This window comes from Oncorhynchus mykiss, chromosome 5, assembly GCF_013265735.2.
Source record: "Oncorhynchus mykiss isolate Arlee chromosome 5, USDA_OmykA_1.1, whole genome shotgun sequence".
Lineage (NCBI taxonomy): Eukaryota > Metazoa > Chordata > Actinopteri > Salmoniformes > Salmonidae > Oncorhynchus > Oncorhynchus mykiss.
In genome coordinates this window covers 92,880,695-92,907,179 of record NC_048569.1, presented here as the reverse complement: position 1 = coordinate 92,907,179, position 26,485 = coordinate 92,880,695, and the positions used below count along the sequence as shown (strand labels likewise).

The window sequence follows — 26,485 nt, the reverse complement described above, 5'->3', positions numbered from 1 at the left end:
TATCATTAAGTAGTTTATTCATTTAAAAAAATAATAATGTAATCCAAGAATGTCACAGCTGATTTTAACAGAGAGAATCCGTAGATGAAGTAGAAGCCAGAAAAGACAACAGGTCATTTAATTTGCAGTACAGTTCACAGTTACTGTTCTTATTATTGCCATTATTTCAACCATGATGGCAAAACTACTTCTGAATATGTGTACGGCAACATGATTTCAGCCATCCACCATTTAGAAGTGTAATCGGAATGCTGAGATTATGCCTTGGCATGTGGGGGAGGAGCCTCGCCCAGAACGTGTGTCGGGTGGGCTGGTAGAGAGTGCCCTGGGGGTGGCCCGTGGCCATGGGGACGAGGGTGTGGGTGGGGGTGACGAGGGGGTGGGAAGGGGCAAAGAGGGTGGATAGAGGGGGGGATTTTCACAAAGCCGTGACAGTGGGGGAAAGGGAACTCTCCATGGGGACCAGGGGGTGGGTTATGGGGACCAAGGGGTGGGTTATGGGGACCAGGGGGTGGACCTTGGTCGCCTGGAGGTGGGCCACCAGGGCGTCCTGGGAAGCCTGGTAGTGGGCCTGGTTTGCCTGGCTTGTTTACCCAGGGAGGGAGGTGATGTTTGATGCCAGGATGGATGTGGTGTCCGGAGCGGTGTGGTGGGTGTCCACACTCCCGTCCAGGGGTACGGGGAGAACTGGCGTTCTGCCATGGAAACAACAAAAGGAACCATGTTTGAATTGACAGACTTTCGAGGAGGGCTGGCACCATATTTTGTAATTATATATTTTCGGGATGTATTTATGTGTGTTAAAAGTGTCTTACAAGAGCTTCATAGATCTCACAGTTGACATCCACCTGGCCATTCCCCAGCAGTGTGGATTTACAGAGCCCATGGCGCTAGAGAGAGAGACATCAGACACAGACCAAGGTCAGAGACAGAGGCCAAGGTCAGAGACAGAGTCCGGAGACAGAGACCGAGACCGGAGACAGGAGACAGAGACCAAAGTCAGAGACAGAGACCAAAGTCAGAGACAGAGTCCGGAGACAGAGACCAAAGTCAGAGACAGAGTCCGGAGACAGAGACCAAAGTCAGAGACAGAGTCTGGAGACAGAGACCAAAGTCAGAGACAGAGACCAAAGTCAGAGACAGAGTCCGGAGACAGAGACCAAAGTCAGAGACAGAGACCAAAGTCAGAGACAGAGTCCGGAGACAGAGACCAAAGTCAGAGACAGAGACCGGAGACAGAGACAGAGACCGGAGACAGAGACCAAAGTCAGAGACAGAGACCGGAGACCGAGACAGAGACCGGAGACAGAGACCAAAGTCAGAGACAGAGACCGGAGACAGAGACAGAGACCGGAGACAGAGACAGAGACCAAAGTCAGAGACAGAGACCGGAGACAGAGACAGGAGACAGGAGACAGAGACCAAAGTCAGAGACAGAGACCGGAGACCGAGACAGACAGAGACAGAGACCGGAGACAGAGACTGGAGACAGAGACCGGAGACAGAGACCAAAGTCAGAGTCAGAGACCGGAGACCGAGACAGACAGAGACAGAGACCGGAGACAGGAGACAGAGAAAAAAGTCAGAGACAGAGACAGGAGACCGGAGACAGGAGACAGGAGACCAGAGTATGATGATGGTAATAGTGAGGAGTGAGTATGGTGATGGTAATAGTGAGGAGTGAGTATGATGATGGTAATAGTGAGGAGTGAGTATGATGATGGTAATAGTGAGGAGTGAGTATGATGATGGTAATAGTGAGGAGTGAGTATGGTGATGGTAATAGTGAGGAGTGAGTATGGTGATGGTAATACGTGAGGAGTGAGTATGATGATGGTAATAGTGAGGAGTGAGTATGATGATGGTAATAGTGAGGAGTGAGTATGATGATGGTAATAGTGAGGAGTGAGTATGATGATGGTAATACATGAGGAGTGAGTATGATGATGGTAATAGTGAGGAGTGAGTATGATGATGGTAATACATGAGGAGTGAGTATGATGATGGTATTAGTGAGGAGTGAGTATGGTGATGGTAATAGTGAGGAGTGAGTATGGTGAGGGTATTAGTGAGGAGTGAGTATGATGATGGTATTAGTGAGGAGTGAGTATGATGATGGTAATAGTGAGGAGTGAGTATGATGATGGTAATAGTGAGGAGTGAGTATGATGATGGTAATAGTGAGGAGTGAGTATGGTGATGGTAATAGTGAGGAGTGAATATGATGATGGTAATACGTGAGGAGTGAGTGTGATGATGGTAATAGTGAGGAGTGAGTGTGATGATGGTAATAGTGAGGAGTGAGTATGATGATGGTAATAGTGAGGACTGAGTATGATGATGGTAATAGTGAGGAGTGAGTATGATGATGGTAATAGTGAGGAGTGAGTATGATGATGGTAATACATGAGGAGTGAGTATGATGATGGTAATAGTGAGGAGTGAGTATGATGATGGTAATAGTGAGGAGTGAGTATGGTGATGGTAATACATGAGGAGTGAGTATGACGATGGTAATAGTGAGGAGTGAGTATGATGATGGTAATAGTGAGGAGTGAGTATGATGATGGTAATAGTGAGGAGTGAATATGATGATGGTAATAGTGAGGAGTGAGTATGATGATGGTAATACATGAGGAGTGAGTATGATGATGGTAATAGTGAGGAGTGAGTATGATGATGGTAATACATGAGGAGTGAGTATGATGATGGTAATACATGAGGAGTGAGTATGATGATGGTAATACATGAGGAGTGAGTATGATGATGGTAATAGTGAGGAGTGAGTATGATGATGGTAATAGTGAGGAGTGAGTATGGTGATGGTAATACATGAGGAGTGAGTATGACGATGGTAATACATGAGGAGTGAGTATGATGATGGTAATAGTGAGGAGTGAGTATGATGATGGTATTAGTGAGGAGTGAGTATGATGATGGTAATAGTGAGGAGTGAGTATGATGATGGTATTAGTGAGGAGTGAGTATGATGATGGTAATAGTGAGGAGTGAGTATGATGATGGTAATACGTGAGGAGTGAGTATGATGATGGTAATAGTGAGGAGTGAGTATGATGATGGTAATAGTGAGGAGTGAGTATGATGATGGTAATAGTGAGGAGTGAGTATGATGATGGTAATACGTGAGGAGTGAGTATGATGATGGTAATAGTGAGGAGTGAGTATGGTGATGGTAATACGTGAGGAGTGAGTATGATGATGGTAATACATGAGGAGTGAGTATGATGATGGTAATACATGAGGAGTGAGTATGATGATGGTAATACATGAGGAGTGAGTATGATGATGGTAATAGTGAGGAGTGAGTATGATGATGGTATTAGTGAGGAGTGAGTATGGTGATGGTAATACATATGGAGTGAGTATGATGATGGTAATAGTGAGGAGTGAGTATGATGATGGTAATACATGAGGAGTGAGTATGATGATGGTAATAGTGAGGAGTGAGTATGGTGATGGTAATACGTGAGGAGTGAGTATGATGATGGTAATACGTGAGGAGTGAGTATGATGATGGTATTAGTGAGGAGTGAGTATGATGATGGTAATAGTGAGGAGTGAGTATGATGATGGTAATAGTGAGGAGTGAGTATGATGATGGTAATACATGAGGAGTGAGTATGATGATGGTAATAGTGAGGAGTGAGTATGATGATGGTAATAGTGAGGAGTGAGTATGATGATGGTAATAGTGAGGAGTGAGTATGATGATGGTAATAGTGAGGAGTGAGTATGATGATGGTAATACATGAGGAGTGAGTATGATGATGGTAATACATGAGGAGTGAGTATGGTGATGGTAATACGTGAGGAGTGAGTATGATGATGGTAATAGTGAGGAGTGAGTATGATGATGGTAATAGTGAGGAGTGAGTATGATGATGGTTAATAGTGAGGAGTGAGTATGATGATGGTATTAGTGAGGAGTGAGTATGATGATGGTAATACATGAGGAGTGAGTATGATGATGGTAATAGTGAGGAGTGAGTATGATGATGGTAATACATGAGGAGTGAGTATGATGATGGTAATAGTGAGGAGTGAGTACGATGATGGTAATACATGAGGAGTGAGTATGATGATGGTAATAGTGAGGAGTGAGTATGATGATGGTAATAGTGAGGAGTGAGTATGATGATGGTAATACATGAGGAGTGAGTATGATGATGGTAATAGTGAGGAGTGAGTATGATGATGGTAATACATGAGGAGTGAGTATGATGATGGTAATACATGAGGAGTGAGTATGACTATGGTAATAGTGAGGAGTGAGTATGATGATGGTATTAGTGAGGAGTGAGTATGATGATGGTAATAGTGAGGAGTGAGTATGATGATGGTAATAGTGAGGAGTGAGTATGGTGATGGTAATACATGAGGAGTGAGTATGACGATGGTAATAGTGAGGAGTGAGTATGATGATGGTAATAGTGAGGAGTGAGTATGATGATGGTAATAGTGAGGAGTGAATATGATGATGGTAATAGTGAGGAGTGAGTATGATGATGGTAATACATGAGGAGTGAGTATGATGATGGTAATAGTGAGGAGTGAGTATGATGATGGTAATACATGAGGAGTGAGTATGATGATGGTAATACATGAGGAGTGAGTATGATGATGGTAATACATGAGGAGTGAGTATGATGATGGTAATAGTGAGGAGTGAGTATGATGATGGTAATAGTGAGGAGTGAGTATGGTGATGGTAATACATGAGGAGTGAGTATGACGATGGTAATACATGAGGAGTGAGTATGATGATGGTAATAGTGAGGAGTGAGTATGATGATGGTATTAGTGAGGAGTGAGTATGATGATGGTAATAGTGAGGAGTGAGTATGATGATGGTATTAGTGAGGAGTGAGTATGATGATGGTAATAGTGAGGAGTGAGTATGATGATGGTAATACGTGAGGAGTGAGTATGATGATGGTAATAGTGAGGAGTGAGTATGATGATGGTAATAGTGAGGAGTGAGTATGATGATGGTAATACGTGAGGAGTGAGTATGATGATGGTAATCGTGAGGAGTGAGTATGGTGATGGTAATACGTGAGGAGTGAGTATGATGATGGTAATAGTGAGGAGTGAGTATGATGATGGTATTAGTGAGGAGTGAGTATGATGATGGTAATAGTGAGGAGTGAGTATGATGATGGTAATACGTGAGGAGTGAGTATGATGATGGTAATAGTGAGGAGTGAGTATGATGATGGTAATAGTGAGGAGTGAGTATGATGATGGTAATACGTGAGGAGTGAGTATGATGATGGTAATAGTGAGGAGTGAGTATGGTGATGGTAATACGTGAGGAGTGAGTATGATGATGGTAATACATGAGGAGTGAGTATGATGATGGTAATACATGAGGAGTGAGTATGATGATGGTAATACATGAGGAGTGAGTATGATGATGGTAATAGTGAGGAGTGAGTATGATGATGGTATTAGTGAGGAGTGAGTATGGTGATGGTAATACATATGGAGTGAGTATGATGATGGTAATAGTGAGGAGTGAGTATGATGATGGTAATACATGAGGAGTGAGTATGATGATGGTAATAGTGAGGAGTGAGTATGGTGATGGTAATACATGAGGAGTGAGTATGATGATGGTATTAGTGAGGAGTGAGTATGGTGATGGTAATACGTGAGGAGTGAGTATGATGATGGTAATACGTGAGGAGTGAGTATGATGATGGTATTAGTGAGGAGTGAGTATGATGATGGTAATAGTGAGGAGTGAGTATGATGATGGTAATAGTGAGGAGTGAGTATGATGATGGTAATACATGAGGAGTGAGTATGATGATGGTAATAGTGAGGAGTGAGTATGATGATGGTAATAGTGAGGAGTGAGTATGATGATGGTAATAGTGAGGAGTGAGTATGATGATGGTAATAGTGAGGAGTGAGTATGATGATGGTAATACATGAGGAGTGAGTATGATGATGGTAATACATGAGGAGTGAGTATGGTGATGGTAATACGTGAGGAGTGAGTATGATGATGGTAATAGTGAGGAGTGAGTATGATGATGGTAATAGTGAGGAGTGAGTATGATGATGGTTAATAGTGAGGAGTGAGTATGATGATGGTATTAGTGAGGAGTGAGTATGATGATGGTAATACATGAGGAGTGAGTATGATGATGGTAATAGTGAGGAGTGAGTATGATGATGGTAATACATGAGGAGTGAGTATGATGATGGTAATAGTGAGGAGTGAGTACGATGATGGTAATACATGAGGAGTGAGTATGATGATGGTAATAGTGAGGAGTGAGTATGATGATGGTAATAGTGAGGAGTGAGTATGATGATGGTAATACATGAGGAGTGAGTATGATGATGGTAATAGTGAGGAGTGAGTATGATGATGGTAATACATGAGGAGTGAGTATGATGATGGTAATACATGAGGAGTGAGTATGACTATGGTAATAGTGAGGAGTGAGTATGATGATGGTATTAGTGAGGAGTGAGTATGGTGATGGTAATACATATGGAGTGAGTATGATGATGGTAATAGTGAGGAGTGAGTATGATGATGGTAATAGTGAGGAGTGAGTATGATGATGGTAATACATGAGGAGTGAGTATGATGATGGTAATACATGAGGAGTGAGTATGATGATGGTAATAGTGAGGAGTGAGTATGGTGATGGTAATACATGAGGAGTGAGTATGATGATGGTATTAGTGAGGAGTGAGTATGGTGATGGTAATACGTGAGGAGTGAGTATGATGATGGTAATACGTGAGGAGTGAGTATGATGATGGTATTAGTGAGGAGTGAGTATGATGATGGTAATAGTGAGGAGTGAGTATGATGATGGTAATAGTGAGGAGTGAGTATGATGATGGTAATACATGAGGAGTGAGTATGATGATGGTAATAGTGAGGAGTGAGTATGATGATGGTAATAGTGAGGAGTGAGTATGATGATGGTAATAGTGAGGAGTGAGTATGATGATGGTAATAGTGAGGAGTGAGTATGATGATGGTAATACATGAGGAGTGAGTATGATGATGGTAATACATGAGGAGTGAGTATGGTGATGGTAATACGTGAGGAGTGAGTATGATGATGGTAATAGTGAGGAGTGAGTATGGTGATGGTAATACATGAGGAGTGAGTATGACGATAGTAATAGTGAGGAGTGAGTATGATGATGGTAATAGTGAGGAGTGAGTATGATGATGGTAATAGTGAGGAGTGAATATGATGATGGTAATAGTGAGGAGTGAGTATGATGATGGTAATACATTTGGAGTGAGTATGATGATGGTAATAGTGAGGAGTGAGTATGATGATGGTAATACATGAGGAGTGAGTATGATGATGGTAATACATGAGGAGTGAGTATGATGATGGTAATACATGAGGAGTGAGTATGATGATGGTAATAGTGAGGAGTGAGTATGATGATGGTAATAGTGAGGAGTGAGTATGGTGATGGTAATACATGAGGAGTGAGTATGACGATGGTAATAGTGAGGAGTGAGTATGATGATGGTAATAGTGAGGAGTGAGTATGATGATGGTATTAGTGAGGAGTGAGTATGATGATGGTAATAGTGAGGAGTGAGTATGATGATGGTATTAGTGAGGAGTGAGTATGATGATGGTAATAGTGAGGAGTGAGTATGATGATGGTAATACGTGAGGAGTGAGTATGATGATGGTAATAGTGAGGAGTGAGTATGATGATGGTAATAGTGAGGAGTGAGTATGATGATGGTAATAGTGAGGAGTGAGTATGATGATGGTAATACGTGAGGAGTGAGTATGATGATGGTAATAGTGAGGAGTGAGTATGGTGATGGTAATACGTGAGGAGTGAGTATGATGATGGTAATACATGAGGAGTGAGTATGATGATGGTAATAGTGAGGAGTGAGTATGATGATGGTATTAGTGAGGAGTGAGTATGGTGATGGTAATACATATGGAGTGAGTATGATGATGGTAATAGTGAGGAGTGAGTATGATGATGGTAATAGTGAGGAGTGAGTATGATGATGGTAATACATGAGGAGTGAGTATGATGATGGTAATACATGAGGAGTGAGTATGATGATGGTAATAGTGAGGAGTGAGTATGGTGATGGTAATACATGAGGGGTGAGTATGATGATGGTATTAGTGAGGAGTGAGTATGGTGATGGTAATACGTGAGGAGTGAGTATGATGATGGTAATACGTGAGGAGTGAGTATGATGATGGTATTAGTGAGGAGTGAGTATGATGATGGTAATAGTGAGGAGTGAGTATGATGATGGTAATAGTGAGGAGTGAGTATGATGATGGTAATACATGAGGAGTGAGTATGATGATGGTAATAGTGAGGAGTGAGTATGATGATGGTAATAGTGAGGAGTGAGTATGATGATGGTAATAGTGAGGAGTGAGTATGATGATGGTAATACATGAGGAGTGAGTATGATGATGGTAATACATGAGGAGTGAGTATGATGATGGTAATACATGAGGAGTGAGTATGGTGATGGTAATACGTGAGGAGTGAGTATGATGATGGTAATAGTGAGGAGTGAGTATGATGATGGTAATAGTGAGGAGTGAGTATGATGATGGTTAATAGTGAGGAGTGAGTATGATGATGGTATTAGTGAGGAGTGAGTATGATGATGGTAATACATGAGGAGTGAGTATGATGATGGTAATAGTGAGGAGTGAGTATGATGATGGTAATACATGAGGAGTGAGTATGATGATGGTAATAGTGAGGAGTGAGTATGATGATGGTAATACATGAGGAGTGAGTATGATGATGGTAATAGTGAGGAGTGAGTATGATGATGGTAATAGTGAGGAGTGAGTATGATGATGGTAATACATGAGGAGTGAGTATGATGATGGTAATAGTGAGGAGTGAGTATGATGATGGTAATACATGAGGAGTGAGTATGATGATGGTAATACATGAGGAGTGAGTATGATGATGGTAATAGTGAGGAGTGAGTATGATGATGGTATTAGTGAGGAGTGAGTATGGTGATGGTAATACATATGGAGTGAGTATGATGATGGTAATAGTGAGGAGTGAGTATGATGATGGTAATAGTGAGGAGTGAGTATGATGATGGTAATACATGAGGAGTGAGTATGATGATGGTAATACATGAGGAGTGAGTATGATGATGGTAATAGTGAGGAGTGAGTATGGTGATGGTAATACATGAGGAGTGAGTATGATGATGGTATTAGTGAGGAGTGAGTAAGGTGATGGTAATACGTGAGGAGTGAGTATGATGATGGTAATACGTGAGGAGTGAGTATGATGATGGTATTAGTGAGGAGTGAGTATGATGATGGTAATAGTGAGGAGTGAGTATGATGATGGTAATACATGAGGAGTGAGTATGATGATGGTAATAGTGAGGAGTGAGTATGATGATGGTAATAGTGAGGAGTGAGTATGATGATGGTAATAGTGAGGAGTGAGTATGATGATGGTAATAGTGAGGAGTGAGTATGATGATGGTAATACGTGAGGAGTGAGTATGATGATGGTATTAGTGAGGAGTGAGTATGATGATGGTAATAGTGAGGAGTGAGTATGATGATGGTAATACATGAGGAGTGAGTATGATGATGGTAATAGTGAGGAGTGAGTATGATGATGGTAATAGTGAGGAGTGAGTATGATGATGGTAATAGTGAGGAGTGAGTATGATGATGGTAATAGTGAGGAGTGAGTATGATGATGGTAATACATGAGGAGTGAGTATGATGATGGTAATACATGAGGAGTGAGTATGGTGATGGTAATACGTGAGGAGTGAGTATGATGATGGTAATAGTGAGGAGTGAGTATGATGATGGTAATAGTGAGGAGTGAGTATGATGATGGTTAATAGTGAGGAGTGAGTATGATGATGGTATTAGTGAGGAGTGAGTATGATGATGGTAATACATGAGGAGTGAGTATGATGATGGTAATAGTGAGGAGTGAGTATGATGATGGTAATACATGAGGAGTGAGTATGATGATGGTAATAGTGAGGAGTGAGTATGATGATGGTAATACATGAGGAGTGAGTATGATGATGGTAATAGTGAGGAGTGAGTATGATGATGGTAATAGTGAGGAGTGAGTATGATGATGGTAATACATGAGGAGTGAGTATGATGATGGTAATAGTGAGGAGTGAGTATGATGATGGTAATAGTGAGGAGTGAGTATGATGATGGTAATAGTGAGGAGTGAGTATGATGATGGTAATACGTGAGGAGTGAGTATGATTATGGTAATAGTGAGGAGTGAGTATGATGATGGTAATACATGAGGAGTGAGTATGATGATGGTAATACATGAGGAGTGAGTATGATGATGGTAATAGTGAGGAGTGAGTATGATGATGGTAATAGTGAGGAGTGAGTATGATGATGGTAATACATGAGGAGTGAGTATGATGATGGTATTAGTGAGGAGTGAGTATGGTGATGGTAATACGTGAGGAGTGAGTATGATGATGGTAATACGTGAGGAGTGAGTATGATGATGGTATTAGTGAGGAGTGAGTATGATGATGGTAATAGTGAGGAGTGAGTATGATGATGGTAATAGTGAGGAGTGAGTATGATGATGGTAATACATGAGGAGTGAGTATGATGATGGTAATAGTGAGGAGTGAGTATGATGATGGTAATAGTGAGGAGTGAGTATGATGATGGTAATAGTGAGGAGTGAGTATGATGATGGTAATAGTGAGGAGTGAGTATGATGATGGTAATACATGAGGAGTGAGTATGATGATGGTAATACATGAGGAGTGAGTATGGTGATGGTAATACGTGAGGAGTGAGTATGATGATGGTAATAGTGAGGAGTGAGTATGATGATGGTAATAGTGAGGAGTGAGTATGATGATGGTTAATAGTGAGGAGTGAGTATGATGATGGTATTAGTGAGGAGTGAGTATGATGATGGTAATACATGAGGAGTGAGTATGATGATGGTAATAGTGAGGAGTGAGTATGATGATGGTAATACATGAGGAGTGAGTATGATGATGGTAATAGTGAGGAGTGAGTATGATGATGGTAATACATGAGGAGTGAGTATGATGATGGTAATAGTGAGGAGTGAGTATGATGATGGTAATAGTGAGGAGTGAGTATGATGATGGTAATACATGAGGAGTGAGTATGATGATGGTAATAGTGAGGAGTGAGTATGATGATGGTAATATATGAGGAGTGAGTATGATGATGGTAATACATGAGGAGTGAGTATGATGATGGTAATAGTGAGGAGTGAGTATGATGATGGTATTAGTGAGGAGTGAGTATGGTGATGGTAATACATATGGAGTGAGTATGATGATGGTAATAGTGAGGAGTGAGTATGATGATGGTAATAGTGAGGAGTGAGTATGATGATTGTAATACATGAGGAGTGAGTATGATGATGGTAATACATGAGGAGTGAGTATGATGATGGTAATAGTGAGGAGTGAGTATGGTGATGGTAATACATGAGGAGTGAGTATGATGATGGTATTAGTGAGGAGTGAGTATGGTGATGGTAATACGTGAGGAGTGAGTATGATGATGGTAATACGTGAGGAGTGAGTATGATGATGGTATTAGTGAGGAGTGAGTATGATGATGGTAATAGTGAGGAGTGAGTATGATGATGGTAATAGTGAGGAGTGAGTATGATGATGGTAATACATGAGGAGTGAGTATGATGATGGTAATAGTGAGGAGTGAGTATGATGATGGTAATAGTGAGGAGTGAGTATGATGATGGTAATAGTGAGGAGTGAGTATGATGATGGTAATAGTGAGGAGTGAGTATGATGATGGTAATACATGAGGAGTGAGTATGATGATGGTAATACATGAGGAGTGAGTATGGTGATGGTAATACGTGAGGAGTGAGTATGATGATGGTAATAGTGAGGAGTGAGTATGATGATGGTAATAGTGAGGAGTGAGTATGATGATGGTTAATAGTGAGGAGTGAGTATGATGATGGTATTAGTGAGGAGTGAGTATGATGATGGTAATACATGAGGAGTGAGTATGATGATGGTAATAGTGAGGAGTGAGTATGATGATGGTAATACATGAGGAGTGAGTATGATGATGGTAATAGTGAGGAGTGAGTATGATGATGGTAATACATGAGGAGTGAGTATGATGATGGTAATAGTGAGGAGTGAGTATGATGATGGTAATAGTGAGGAGTGAGTATGATGATGGTAATAGTGAGGAGTGAGTATGATGATGGTAATACGTGAGGAGTGAGTATGATTATGGTAATAGTGAGGAGTGAGTATGATGATGGTAATACATGAGGAGTGAGTATGATGATGGTAATACATGAGGAGTGAGTATGATGATGGTAATAGTGAGGAGTGAGTATGATGATGGTAATAGTGAGGAGTGAGTATGATGATGGTAATACATGAGGAGTGAGTATGATGATGGTATTAGTGAGGAGTGAGTATGGTGATGGTAATACGTGAGGAGTGAGTATGATGATGGTAATACGTGAGGAGTGAGTATGATGATGGTATTAGTGAGGAGTGAGTATGATGATGGTAATAGTGAGGAGTGAGTATGATGATGGTAATAGTGAGGAGTGAGTATGATGATGGTAATACATGAGGAGTGAGTATGATGATGGTAATAGTGAGGAGTGAGTATGATGATGGTAATAGTGAGGAGTGAGTATGATGATGGTAATAGTGAGGAGTGAGTATGATGATGGTAATAGTGAGGAGTGAGTATGATGATGGTAATACATGAGGAGTGAGTATGATGATGGTAATACATGAGGAGTGAGTATGGTGATGGTAATACGTGAGGAGTGAGTATGATGATGGTAATAGTGAGGAGTGAGTATGATGATGGTAATAGTGAGGAGTGAGTATGATGATGGTTAATAGTGAGGAGTGAGTATGATGATGGTATTAGTGAGGAGTGAGTATGATGATGGTAATACATGAGGAGTGAGTATGATGATGGTAATAGTGAGGAGTGAGTATGATGATGGTAATACATGAGGAGTGAGTATGATGATGGTAATAGTGAGGAGTGAGTATGATGATGGTAATACATGAGGAGTGAGTATGATGATGGTAATAGTGAGGAGTGAGTATGATGATGGTAATAGTGAGGAGTGAGTATGATGATGGTAATACATGAGGAGTGAGTATGATGATGGTAATAGTGAGGAGTGAGTATGATGATGGTAATATATGAGGAGTGAGTATGATGATGGTAATACATGAGGAGTGAGTATGATGATGGTAATAGTGAGGAGTGAGTATGATGATGGTATTAGTGAGGAGTGAGTATGGTGATGGTAATACATATGGAGTGAGTATGATGATGGTAATAGTGAGGAGTGAGTATGATGATGGTAATAGTGAGGAGTGAGTATGATGATTGTAATACATGAGGAGTGAGTATGATGATGGTAATACATGAGGAGTGAGTATGATGATGGTAATAGTGAGGAGTGAGTATGGTGATGGTAATACATGAGGAGTGAGTATGATGATGGTATTAGTGAGGAGTGAGTATGGTGATGGTAATACGTGAGGAGTGAGTATGATGATGGTAATACGTGAGGAGTGAGTATGATGATGGTATTAGTGAGGAGTGAGTATGATGATGGTAATAGTGAGGAGTGAGTATGATGATGGTAATAGTGAGGAGTGAGTATGATGATGGTAATACATGAGGAGTGAGTATGATGATGGTAATAGTGAGGAGTGAGTATGATGATGGTAATAGTGAGGAGTGAGTATGATGATGGTAATAGTGAGGAGTGAGTATGATGATGGTAATAGTGAGGAGTGAGTATGATGATGGTAATACATGAGGAGTGAGTATGATGATGGTAATACATGAGGAGTGAGTATGGTGATGGTAATACGTGAGGAGTGAGTATGATGATGGTAATAGTGAGGAGTGAGTATGATGATGGTAATAGTGAGGAGTGAGTATGATGATGGTTAATAGTGAGGAGTGAGTATGATGATGGTATTAGTGAGGAGTGAGTATGATGATGGTAATACATGAGGAGTGAGTATGATGATGGTAATAGTGAGGAGTGAGTATGATGATGGTAATACATGAGGAGTGAGTATGATGATGGTAATAGTGAGGAGTGAGTATGATGATGGTAATACATGAGGAGTGAGTATGATGATGGTAATAGTGAGGAGTGAGTATGATGATGGTAATAGTGAGGAGTGAGTATGATGATGGTAATACATGAGGAGTGAGTATGATGATGGTAATAGTGAGGAGTGAGTATGATGATGGTAATATATGAGGAGTGAGTATGATGATGGTAATACATGAGGAGTGAGTATGATGATGGTAATAGTGAGGAGTGAGTATGATGATGGTATTAGTGAGGAGTGAGTATGGTGATGGTAATACATATGGAGTGAGTATGATGATGGTAATAGTGAGGAGTGAGTATGATGATGGTAATAGTGAGGAGTGAGTATGATGATTGTAATACATGAGGAGTGAGTATGATGATGGTAATACATGAGGAGTGAGTATGATGATGGTAATAGTGAGGAGTGAGTATGGTGATGGTAATACATGAGGAGTGAGTATGATGATGGTATTAGTGAGGAGTGAGTATGGTGATGGTAATACGTGAGGAGTGAGTATGATGATGGTAATACGTGAGGAGTGAGTATGATGATGGTATTAGTGAGGAGTGAGTATGATGATGGTAATAGTGAGGAGTGAGTATGATGATGGTAATAGTGAGGAGTGAGTATGATGATGGTAATACATGAGGAGTGAGTATGATGATGGTAATAGTGAGGAGTGAGTATGATGATGGTAATAGTGAGGAGTGAGTATGATGATGGTAATAGTGAGGAGTGAGTATGATGATGGTAATAGTGAGGAGTGAGTATGATGATGGTAATACATGAGGAGTGAGTATGATGATGGTAATACATGAGGAGTGAGTATGGTGATGGTAATACGTGAGGAGTGAGTATGATGATGGTAATAGTGAGGAGTGAGTATGATGATGGTAATAGTGAGGAGTGAGTATGATGATGGTTAATAGTGAGGAGTGAGTATGATGATGGTATTAGTGAGGAGTGAGTATGATGATGGTAATACATGAGGAGTGAGTATGATGATGGTAATAGTGAGGAGTGAGTATGATGATGGTAATACATGAGGAGTGAGTATGATGATGGTAATAGTGAGGAGTGAGTATGATGATGGTAATACATGAGAAGTGAGTATGATGATGGTAATAGTGAGGAGTGAGTATGATGATGGTAATAGTGAGGAGTGAGTATGATGATGGTAATACATGAGGAGTGAGTATGATGATGGTAATAGTGAGGAGTGAGTATGATGATGGTAATAGTGAGGAGTGAGTATGATGATGGTAATAGTGAGGAGTGAGTATGATGATGGTAATACGTGAGGAGTGAGTATGATTATGGTAATAGTGAGGAGTGAGTATGATGATGGTAATACATGAGGAGTGAGTATGATGATGGTAATACATGAGGAGTGAGTATGATGATGGTAATAGTGAGGAGTGAGTATGATGATGGTAATAGTGAGGAGTGAGTATGATGATGGTAATACATGAGGAGTGAGTATGATGATGGTATTACATGAGGAGTGAGTATGATGATGGTAATACGTGAGGAGTGAGTATGATGATGGTAATAGTGAGGAGTGAGTATGATGATGATAATAGTGAGGAGTGAGTATGGTGATGGTAATACATGAGGAGTGAGTATGATGATGGTAATACATGAGGAGTGAGTATGATGATGGTAATAGTGAGGAGTGAGTATGATGATGGTAATACATGAGGAGTGAGTATGATGATGGTAATACATGAGGAGTGAGTATGATGATGGTAATAGTGAGGAGTGAGTATGATGATGGTAATAGTGAGGAGTGAGTATGATGATGGTAATAGTGAGGAGTGAGTATGATGATGGTAATAGTGAGGAGTGAGTGATGATGGTAATAGTGAGGAGTGAGTATGATGATGGTAATAGTGAGGAGTGAGTATGATGATGGTAATAGTGAGGAGTGAGTATGATGATGGTAATACATGAGGAGTGAGTATGATGATGGTAATAGTGAGGAGTGAGTATGATGATGGTAATACATGAGGAGTGAGTATGATGATGGTAATACGTGAGGAGTGAGTATGATGATGGTAATAGTGAGGAGTGAGTATGGTGATGGTAATACATGAGGAGTGAGTATGATGATGGTAATAGTGAGGAGTGAGTATGATGATAGTAATACATGAGGAGTGAGTATGATGATGGTAATAGTGAGGAGTGAGTATGATGATGGTAATAGTGAGGAGTGAGTATGATGATGGTAATAGTGAGGAGTGAGTTAGATGATGGTAATAGTGAGGAGTGAGTATGGTGATGGTAATAGTGAGGAGTGAGTATGATGATGGTATTAGTGAGGAGTGAGTATGATGATGGTAATAGTGAGGAGTGAGTATGATGATGGTAATAGTGAGGAGTGAGTATGATGATGGTAATACATGAGGAGTGAGTATGATGATGGTAATACATGAGGAGTGAGTATGATGATGGTAATACATGAGGAGTGAGTATGATGATGGTAATAGTGAGGAGTGAGTATGATGATGGTAATACGTGAGGAGTGAGTATGATGATGGTAATAGTGAGGAGTGAGTATGATGATGGTAATAGTGAGGAGTGAGTATGATGATGGTAATACATGAGGAGTGAGTATGATGATGGTAATACATGAGGAGTGAGTATGATGATGGTAATACTTGAGGAGTGAGTATGATGATGGTAATAGTGAGGAGTGAGTATGATGATGGTAATACATGAGGAGTGAGTATGATGATGGTAATACGTGAGGAGTGAGTATGATTATGGTAATAGTGAGGAGTGAGTATGATGATGGTAATACATGAGGAGTGAGTATGATGATGGTAATACATGAGGAGTGAGTATGATGATTGTAATTGTGAGGAGTGAGTATGATGATGGTAATAGTGAGGAGTGAGTATGATGATGGTAATACATGAGGAGTGAGTATGATGATGGTAATACATGAGGAGTGAGTATGATGATGGTAATACGTGAGGAGTGAGTATGATGATGGTAATAGTGAGGAGTGAGTATGATGATGATAATAGTGAGGAGTGAGTATGATGATGGTAATACATGAGGAGTGAGTTTGATGATGGTAATAGTGAGGAGTGAGTATGATGATGGTAATAGTGAGGAGTGAGTATGATGATGGTAATAGTGAGGAGTGAGTATGATGATGGTATTAGTGAGGAGTGAGTATGATGATGGTATTAGTGAGGAGTGAGTATGATGATGGTAATACGTGAGGAGTGAGTATGATGATGGTATTAGTGAGGAGTGAGTATGATGATGGTAATACATGAGGAGTGAGTATGATGATGGTATTAGTGAGGAGTGAGTATGATGATGGTAATAGTGAGGAGTGAATATGATGATGGTATTAGTGAGGAGTGAGTATGATGATGGTAATAGTGAGGAGTGAGTATGATGATGGTATTAGTGAGGAGTGAGTATGATGATGGTAATAGTGAGGAGTGAATATGATGATGGTATTAGTGAGGAGTGAGTATGATGATGGTAATAGTGAGGAGTGAGTATGATGATGGTAATAGTGAGGAGTGAGTATGATGATGGTAATAGTGAGGAGTGAGTATGATGATGGTAATAGTGAGGAGTGAGTATGATGATGGTAATAGTGAGGAGTGAGTATGATGATGGTAATAGTGAGGAGTGAGTATGATGATGGTAATAGTGAGGAGTGAGTATGATGATGGTAATAGTGAGGAGTGAGTATGATGATGGTAATAGTGAGGAGTGAGTATGATGATGGTAATAGTGAGGAGTGAGTATGATGATGGTAATAGTGAGGAGTGAGTATGATGATGGTAATAGTGAGGAGTGAGTATGATGATGGTAATAGTGAGGAGTGAATATGATGATGGTATTAGTGAGGAGTGAGTATGATGATGGTAATAGTGAGGAGTGAGTATGATGATGGTAATAGTGAGGAGTGAATATGATGATGGTAATAGTGAGGAGTGAGTATGATGATGGTAATAGTGAGGAGTGAGTATGATGATGGTAATAGTGAGGAGTGAATATGATGATGGTAATAGTGAGGAGTGAATATGATGATGGTAATAGTGAGGAGTGAATATGATGATGGTAATACATGAGGAGTGAGTATGATGATGGTAATAGTGAGGAGTGAGTATGATGATGGTAATAGTGAGGAGTGAATATGATGATGGTAATAGTGAGGAGTGAGTATGATGATGGTAATAGTGAGGAGTGAATATGATGATGGTAATAGTGAGGAGTGAATATGATGATGGTAATAGTGAGGAGTGAATATGATGATGGTAATAGTGAGGAGTGAGTATGATGATGGTAATAGTGAGGAGTGAGTATGATGATGGTAATAGTGAGGAGTGAGTATGATGATGGTAATAGTGAGGAGTGAGTATGATGATGGTAATAGTGAGGAGTGAATATGATGATGGTAATAGTGAGGAGTGAGTATGATGATGGTAATAGTGAGGAGTGAATATGATGATGGTAATAGTGAGGAGTGAGTATGATGATGGTAATAGTGAGGAGTGAATATGATGATGGTAATAGTGAGGAGTGAGTATGATGAGGAGGAGGTAGCTAGTTGCCTTACAGCTTCATCGGGGCACAGTGGCTTGCAGGCCTGTGTATCTATCCTGCTCTTGGCATTACACTCAGTCTCCACGATGGCCAACTCAGCGTAGTAGTTCATTCCAGTCATCATCATGTACTAGGAAAGGGAGAGAGACATGACTCACAGATGTAGGATCTTCATTTGATCACTTTATTGCGGGAGAATTTGAAATGTGTCATTTCCACTTTGAAATTTCAGACTTAATTTTCCTACAACAATGTCCATTCATTATAATCTACATAATAATTAACATTTTCTGTTGCAGCAGGATTACTTTCCTGCTGTAGCAAACTGGCTCAAATTAGGATCCTACACCTGTACAGGTTTAGACAGACAGGGGAGACCTACTTAATCTCCTAAAAAAACACTCCAAATAGCACATGACACTGTTGGCAGTGTAAGCAGTGCGTTACACCCTTTCAGCCTTATCCCTGAAACAGTGACCAGTTTTGACTAGATATAGGACAACAAACGTGTTTTTGGATTGTGTACCCAGAGAAGTACAGAGAGAGAATCCTAATACATCACCCTACCCCAGATGTTATCCTCCCCACTTCCATCAGTTTGAAGTAGGAGGTGTAGTTGTGGTCCATGTTGAACTGCCTGAGGCCTGCCTTCACACTCTCTAGGCCCTCGGGGCTATGAAGGGGCAGCAGGATGGGGCAGTCCGGACACATTCTGACCATCTTCTCAGCAGAAACTTTATCAAATCAAATGAAACTTGATTTAAAAAATGCACACAACCATTTTTTTTTGGGGGGGGGGGGGGGGGGTAGACTTACTCACTGTACTGCGTTTTTAAAAAAAGGACACATGTACTGTGTGTTTTGGTGGCGTGTGCTGCAGGAGACGAGGGTGACGTTAGATACCTGGTTCAGTGTTGCAGGAGTGTTTAGAGACCTCTGCCATGCCTTCTGTGATGCTCAGGGTCACATTGCAGTGGGCATTCACTTGCTGCATGAGGGAAACACAACATATATTTCTGCTTATTCGTCAATTTGTACAGGTGTCTCTCTCTCTCTACAAGACTGGCATGTATCACTACAGGTGTCTCTCTCTCTACAGGACTGGCATGTATCACTAATATTATTCAATGTCTGGTTGGCCATTGTTGTGTAGTGGCTTACCGTTTCATAGTCTTGACGGATGTCACACTCTTCAAAAGATTTTGGGTTGATGATGTGACAGGTTGTTTCCTGGAGGTCTAGTTCCAGGTGCAATTTACAGTCAGATTGACCCTGAGATGGAGAGATGGAGAGGAAAGATGGAGAGGAGAGATGGAGAGGAGAGATATAGAGGGTAGAGGAGAGATGGAGAGGGTAGAGGAGAGATGGAGAGGAGAGATGGAGAGGAGCGAGGGTAGATGAGAGATGGAGAGGAGAGAGGGTAGAGGAGAGATGGAGAGGAGAAATGGAGAGGAGAGATGGAGAGGAGAGATGGAGAGGAGAGATGGAGAGGAGAGATGGAGAGGAGAGATGGAAAGGAGAGAGGGTAGAAGAGAGATGGAGAGGAGAGAGGGTAGAGGAGAGATGGAGAGGAGAGATGGAGCGATGGAGAGGAGAGATGGAGAGGAGAGATGGAGAGAGGGTAGAGGAGAGATGGAGAGGAGAGATGTAGAGGAGAGAGGGTAGAGGAGAGATGGAGAGGAGAGATGGAGCGAGGGTAGAGGAGAGATGGAGATAGGTGAGATGGAGAGAGGGTAGAGGAGAGATGGAGAGGAGAGATGGAGAGATGGAGAGATGGAGAGGAGAGATGGAGGGGAGAGAGGGTAGAGGAGCGATGGAGAGGAGAGATGGAGAGGAGAGATGGAGAGGAGAGATAGAGAGGGTAGAGGAGATATGGAGAGGAGAGATGGAGAGGAGAGATGGAGAGGAGAGATGGAGAGGAGATATGGAGAGGAGATATGGAGAGGAGAGATGGAGAGGAGAGATGGAGAGGAGAGATGGAGAGGAGAGAGGGTAGAGGAGAGATGGAGAGGAGAGATGGAGAGGAGAGATGGAGAGGAGAGATGGAGAGGAGAGATGGAGAGGAGAGATGGAGAGGAGAGATGGAGAGGAGAGATGGAGCGAGGGTAGAGGAGAGATGGAGATAGGTGAGATGGAGAGAGGGTAGAGGAGAGATGGAGAGGAGAGATGGAGAGGAGCGAGGGTAATGGAGAGATAGAGAGGAGAGAGGTTAGAGGAGAGATGGAGATAGGTGAGATGGAGAGAGGGTAGAGGAGAGATGGAGAGGAGAGATGGAGAGGAGAGAGGGTAGAGGAGAGATGGAGAGGAGAGATGGAGAGGAGAGAGGGTAGAGGAGAGATGGAGAGGAGAGATGGAGAGGAGAGAGGGTAGAGGAGAGATGGAGAGGAGAGATGGAGAGGAGAGAGGATAGAGGAGAGATGGAGAGGAGAGAGGGTAGAGGAGAGATGGAGAGGAGAGATGGAGAGGAGAGAAGGTAGAGAGATGGAGAGGAGAGATGGAGAGGAGAGATGGAGAGGAGAGAAGGTAGAGAGATGGAGAGAGCAATAATACGTTGACAATACTGTTTCCCCCTTTACTCTTGTTACCACATATCTAGGAAGGAGAGAAACCAGTGAAGAACACACACCATTGTAAATACAACCCATATTTATGCTTATTTATTTTATCTTGTGTCCTTTAACCATTTGTACATTGTTAAAACACTGTATATATATATAATATGACATTTGTAATGTCTTTACTGTTTTGAAACCTCTGTAGGTGTAATGTTTACTGTTAATTTTTGTTGTTTTTCACTTTCACTTTGTATGTTGTCTACCTCACTTGCTTTGGCAATGTTAACACATGTTTCCCATGCCAATAAAGCCCTTGAATTGAATTGAATTGAATTGAGAAAACACTGAAATAAGAATTAGAGTAGAAAGTAGAAAGAGAGAGGTCTTTTCATCTTAAAACTTTTGGAACATGAAATTAGTGACAAAAAGATCTCATTCGTCATCTCTTCACACACTTTCATCAAGATCAACAAGTTCTGAGAGAAGAGAAATAAGATAGGCCTCGTGAGGTAGTTCTCTATCTTTCTCTCATTCCAAAATGCCCCCATACCAATGACGGCGTCCCAGTGATCTGAAGTGTGTCTGATACACAGTGTCTGATACACAGTGTCTAATACACAGTGTCTGATGCACAGTGTCTGATGCACAGTGTCTGATACACAGTGTCTAATACACAGTGTCTGATACACAGTGTCTAATGCACAGTGTCTGATGCACAGTGTCTGATACACAGTGTCTGATACACAGTGTCTGATACACAGTGTCTAATGCACAGTGTCTGATACACAGTGTCTGATGCACAGTGTCTGATGCACAGTATTTGATGCACAGTGTCTGATACACAGTGTCTGATACACAGTGTCTGATGCACAGTGTCTGATACACAGTGTCTGATGCACAGTGTCTGATACACAGTGTCTGATACACAGTGTCTGATACACAGTGTCTGATGCACAGTGTCTGATACACAGTGTATGATACACAGTGTCTGATACACAGTGTCTGATACACAGTGTCTGATATACAGTGTCTGATACACAGGGCAGAAAAAGGAATGGCAACTAATAAAGGAACCCCCTGAGATGCTGAGATGCAGTCCAGTGCAGTCCAGTCTAAAGATACCACACTCCCAACAAACACAAAAGATCTCATTCGTCATCTCTTCACACACTTTCATCAAGATCAACACGTTCTGAGAGAAGAGAAATAAGATAGGCCTCGTGAGGTAGTTCTCTATCTTTCTCTCATTCCAAAATGCCCCCATACCAATGACGGCGTCCCAGTGATCTGAAGTGTGTCTGATACACAGTGTCTGATGCACAGTGTCTGATACACAGTGTCTGATACACAGTGTCTGATACACAGTGTCTGATGCACAGTGTCTGATACACAGTGTCTGATACACAGTGTCTGATACACAGTGTCTGATACACAGTGTCTGATGCACAGGGCAGAAAAAGGAATGGCAACTAATAAAGGAACCCCCTGAGATGCTGAGATGCAGTCCAGTCTAAAGATACCACACTCCCAACAAACACCATGTAAGCCCCCCCATCAACCCCTGACCCCTAACCCCTTTACAGGCCCCCTATCAACCCCTGACCCGTACACCCCTTTACAGCCCCCCCATCAACCCCTGACCCCTAACCCCTTTACAGCCCCCCCATCAACCCCTGACCCCTAACCCCTTTACAGCCCCCCTATCAACCCCTGACCCCTACACCCCTTTACAGCCCCCCCATCAACCCCTGACCCCTAAACCCCTTTACAACCCCCCCTATCAACCCCTGACCCCTAAACCCCTTTACAGCCCCCCTATCAACCCCTGACCCCTACACCCCTTTACAGCCCCCCCATCAACCCCTGACCCCTACACCCCTTTACAGCCCCCCTATCAACCCCTGACCCCTACACCCCTTTACAGCCCCCCCATCAACCCCTGACCCCTACACCCCTTTACAGCCCCCCCTGTCAACCCCTGATCCCTACAGCCCTTTACAGCCCCTCTATCAACCCCTGACCCCTACATCCCTTTACAGCCCCCCTATCACCCCCTGACCCCTACACCCCTTTACAGCCCCCCCTATCAACCCCTGACCCCTACACCCCTTTACAGCCCCCCCTATCACCCCCTGATCCCTACACCCCTTTACAGCCCCCCCTATCACCCCTGACCCCTACACCCCTTTACAGCCCCCCCATCAACCCCTGACCAACCCCTGACCAACACTCCCAACAAATACCATGTATGCCCCCCTATCAACCCCTGACCCCTACACCCCTTTACAGCCCCCCTATCAACCCCTGACCCCTACACCCCTTTACAGCCCCCCTATCAACCCCTGATCCCTACACCCCTTTACAGCCCCCCCATCAACCCCTGACCCCTACACCCCTTTACAGCCCCCCCCGTCAACCCCTGACCCCTACACCCCTTTACAGCCCCCCTATCAACCCCTGATCCCTACACCCCTTTACAGCCCCCCCTAACAACTCCTGACCCCTACACCCCTTTACAGCCCCCCCCATCAACCCCTGACCCCTACACCCCTTTACAGCTCCCCCTGTCAACCTCTGACCCCTACACGCCTTTACAGCCCCCCCTATCAACCCCTGACCCCTACACCCCTTTACAGCCCCCCCTATCAACCCCTGATCCCTACACCCCTTTACAGCCCCCCCATCAACCCCTGACCAACCCCTGACCAACACTCCCAACAAATACCATGTACGCCCCCCTATCAACCCCTGACCCCTACACCCCTTTACAGCCCCCCTATCAACCCCTGACCCCTACACCCCTTTACAGCCCCCCTATCAACCCCTGACCCCTACACCCCTTTACAGCCCCCCCATCAACCCCTGACCAACCCCTGACCAACACTCCCAACAAATACCATGTACGCCCCCCTATCAACCCCTGACCCCTACACCCCTTTACAGCCCCCCTATCAACCCCTGACCCCTACACCCCTTTACAGCCCCCCTATCAACCCCTGATCCCTACACCCCTTTACAGCCCCCCTGTCAACCCCTGACCCCTACACCCCTTTACAGCCCCCCTATCAACCCCTGACCCCTACACCCCTTTACAGCACCCCCTATCACCCCCTGACCCCTACACCCCTTTACAGCCCCCCCTAACAACCCCTGACCCCTACACCCCTTTACAGCCCCCCCCATCAACCCCTGACCCCTACACCCCTTTACAGCCCCCCCTATCACCCCCTGATCCCTACACCCCTTTACAGCCCCCCCTATCAACCCCTGACCCCTACACCCCTTTACAGCCCCCCCATCAACCCCTGACCAACCCCTGACCAACACTCCCAACAAATACCATGTACGCCCCCCTATCAACCCCTGACCCCTACACCCCTTTACAGCCCCCCTATCAACCCCTGACCCCTACACCCCTTTACAGCCCCCCTATCAACCCCTGACCCCTACACCCCTTTACAGCCCCCCATCAACCCCTGACCAACCCCTGACCAACACTCCCAACAAATACCATGTACGCCCCCCTATCAACCCCTGACCCCTACACCCCTTTACAGCCCCCCTATCAACCCCTGACCCCTACACCCCTTTACAGCCCCCCTATCAACCCCTGATCCCTACACCCCTTTACAGCCCCCCCTGTCAACCCCTGACCCCTACACCCCTTTACAGCCCCCCTATCAACCCCTGACCCCTACACCCCTTTACAGCACCCCCTATCACCCCCTGACCCCTACACCCCTTTACAGCCCCCCCCTAACAACCCCTGACCCCTACACCCCTTTACAGCCCCCCCCATCAACCCCTGACCCCTACACCCCTTTACAGCCCCCCCTGTCAACCTCTGACCCCTACACCCCGTTACAGCCCCCCCATCAACCCCTGACCCCTACACCCCTTTACAGCCCCCCCCTGTCAACCCCTGACCCCTACACCCCTTTACAGCCCCCCCCATCAACCCCTGACCCCTACACCCCTTTACAGCCCCCCCTGTCAACCCCTGACCCCTACACCCCTTTACAGCCCCCCCCCATCAACCCCTGAACCCTACACCCCTTTACAGCCCACCCCCTGTCAACCCCTGACCCCTACACCTCTTTACAGCCCCCCTATCAACCCCTACACCCCTTTACAGCCCCCCCCGTCAACCCCTGACCCCTACACCCCTTTACAGCCCCCCCCATCAACCCCTGACCCCTACACCCCTTTACAGCCCCCCCCCCCCCCCCCCCTCCTCCTCCTGCACCCACCTTCTCCACTGTGCTGAAGGTTATGTTACTGAGCTGGAACTTGTATCCATGAAAATGTTTGTTGTTGATGCTGAGCATGGCCAACCTCGCCCCTGGCTCTTTTTCCTTCTCATCGCAGCTCCAGTGGCGTCCACTGGTGTCCCGCGTTGGCACACTGGCACAGTTCAGTGCCCACACTGTCAGGACAGAGAGAATAACCAGTCCCCTCATAGTAGCACACGCTGAATAAAGGGGCCCGGCAGCCTGGGGCACTTATTTATACAAACTACGGCCTGTAGGGTTAACTGGAGGGAGATAACAAGAGGCTCAGACTGCTTTCTGCACGCTGCCAAAGTCAATGTAAACAGAGGACAACAGGTTTCTGGGCAAGTTTGTGTCATTGACAGTGTTGCGAAATTGATCACTCAAAATGCTGGGAATGTGGTTTTGTTTTACATATTTCATTTGATCACTTTTGTCATTTTTCGTCAAACTTCTAATGTGTTTTTTTTTATTAAGGGTTTAAGGATGGTTGTATATTAGAAAATTCAACAACAATGTGAACTTTGTACTCTAGGCTTTTTTTGTGCGTGTGTGAGCTTTGTAGTGACCGAATAGAGGGTGAGCCATCTATCCTACGGTTAGAGTGAATGTTATACAATACATACAGTATATTTGTGTCTCTGACTGATGTGGTGGTTAGCCCGAGAGAGTTCATCCAGGAAATGATTAACTTGAGAGAAAACGACATGTGGGTCCACGGTGGGGCGTCTGAAATCATTGGATCACTTCAATCCTCCAATCACCACCAGCGATAAACTAATCTCTCTGCTACACGTCCAGTAGTTATTTGTGGAGATGTGCTTTGATCTTTGATCTTTCAACGTTCTGTGGGACACAGAGGACTGTGTCCGGAGTGTCACTGACAGGAATCAATA

General features: G+C 43.4%; 1 protein-coding gene across 1 annotated transcript; it reads right to left on the bottom strand.

Moving 5' to 3' along the window:
* ahsg1 (alpha-2-HS-glycoprotein 1) lies at nt 1-25,808 on the bottom strand. Its single transcript, XM_036978834.1, has 7 exons — nt 25,569-25,808; nt 19,925-20,035; nt 19,667-19,751; nt 19,331-19,497; nt 18,777-18,893; nt 816-890; nt 1-695 (listed from the first exon to the last, which is right to left on the bottom strand). Exons 1-7 carry the CDS (start codon nt 25,776-25,778, stop codon nt 258-260), a joined length of 1,203 nt encoding a protein of 400 aa, XP_036834729.1. The 5' UTR covers nt 25,779-25,808; the 3' UTR covers nt 1-257.
* Nucleotides 25,809-26,485: the final 677 nt, after the last annotated feature.

Excerpts from the sequence above, each read along its gene's own strand:
- ahsg1 (XM_036978834.1), bottom strand. The coding sequence starts at position 25,778 with ATGAGGGGACTGGTTATTCTCTCTGTCCTGACAGTGTGGGCACTGAAC. Across the intron at positions 19,752-19,924 it reads TCCGTCAAGACTATGAAACG|CAAGTGAATGCCCACTGCAA; the intron begins GTAAGCCACTAC and ends TCCCTCATGCAG. Across the intron at positions 891-18,776 it reads CACTGTGCCCCGATGAAGCT|CGCCATGGGCTCTGTAAATC; the intron begins GTAAGGCAACTA and ends CTCTCTCTCTAG.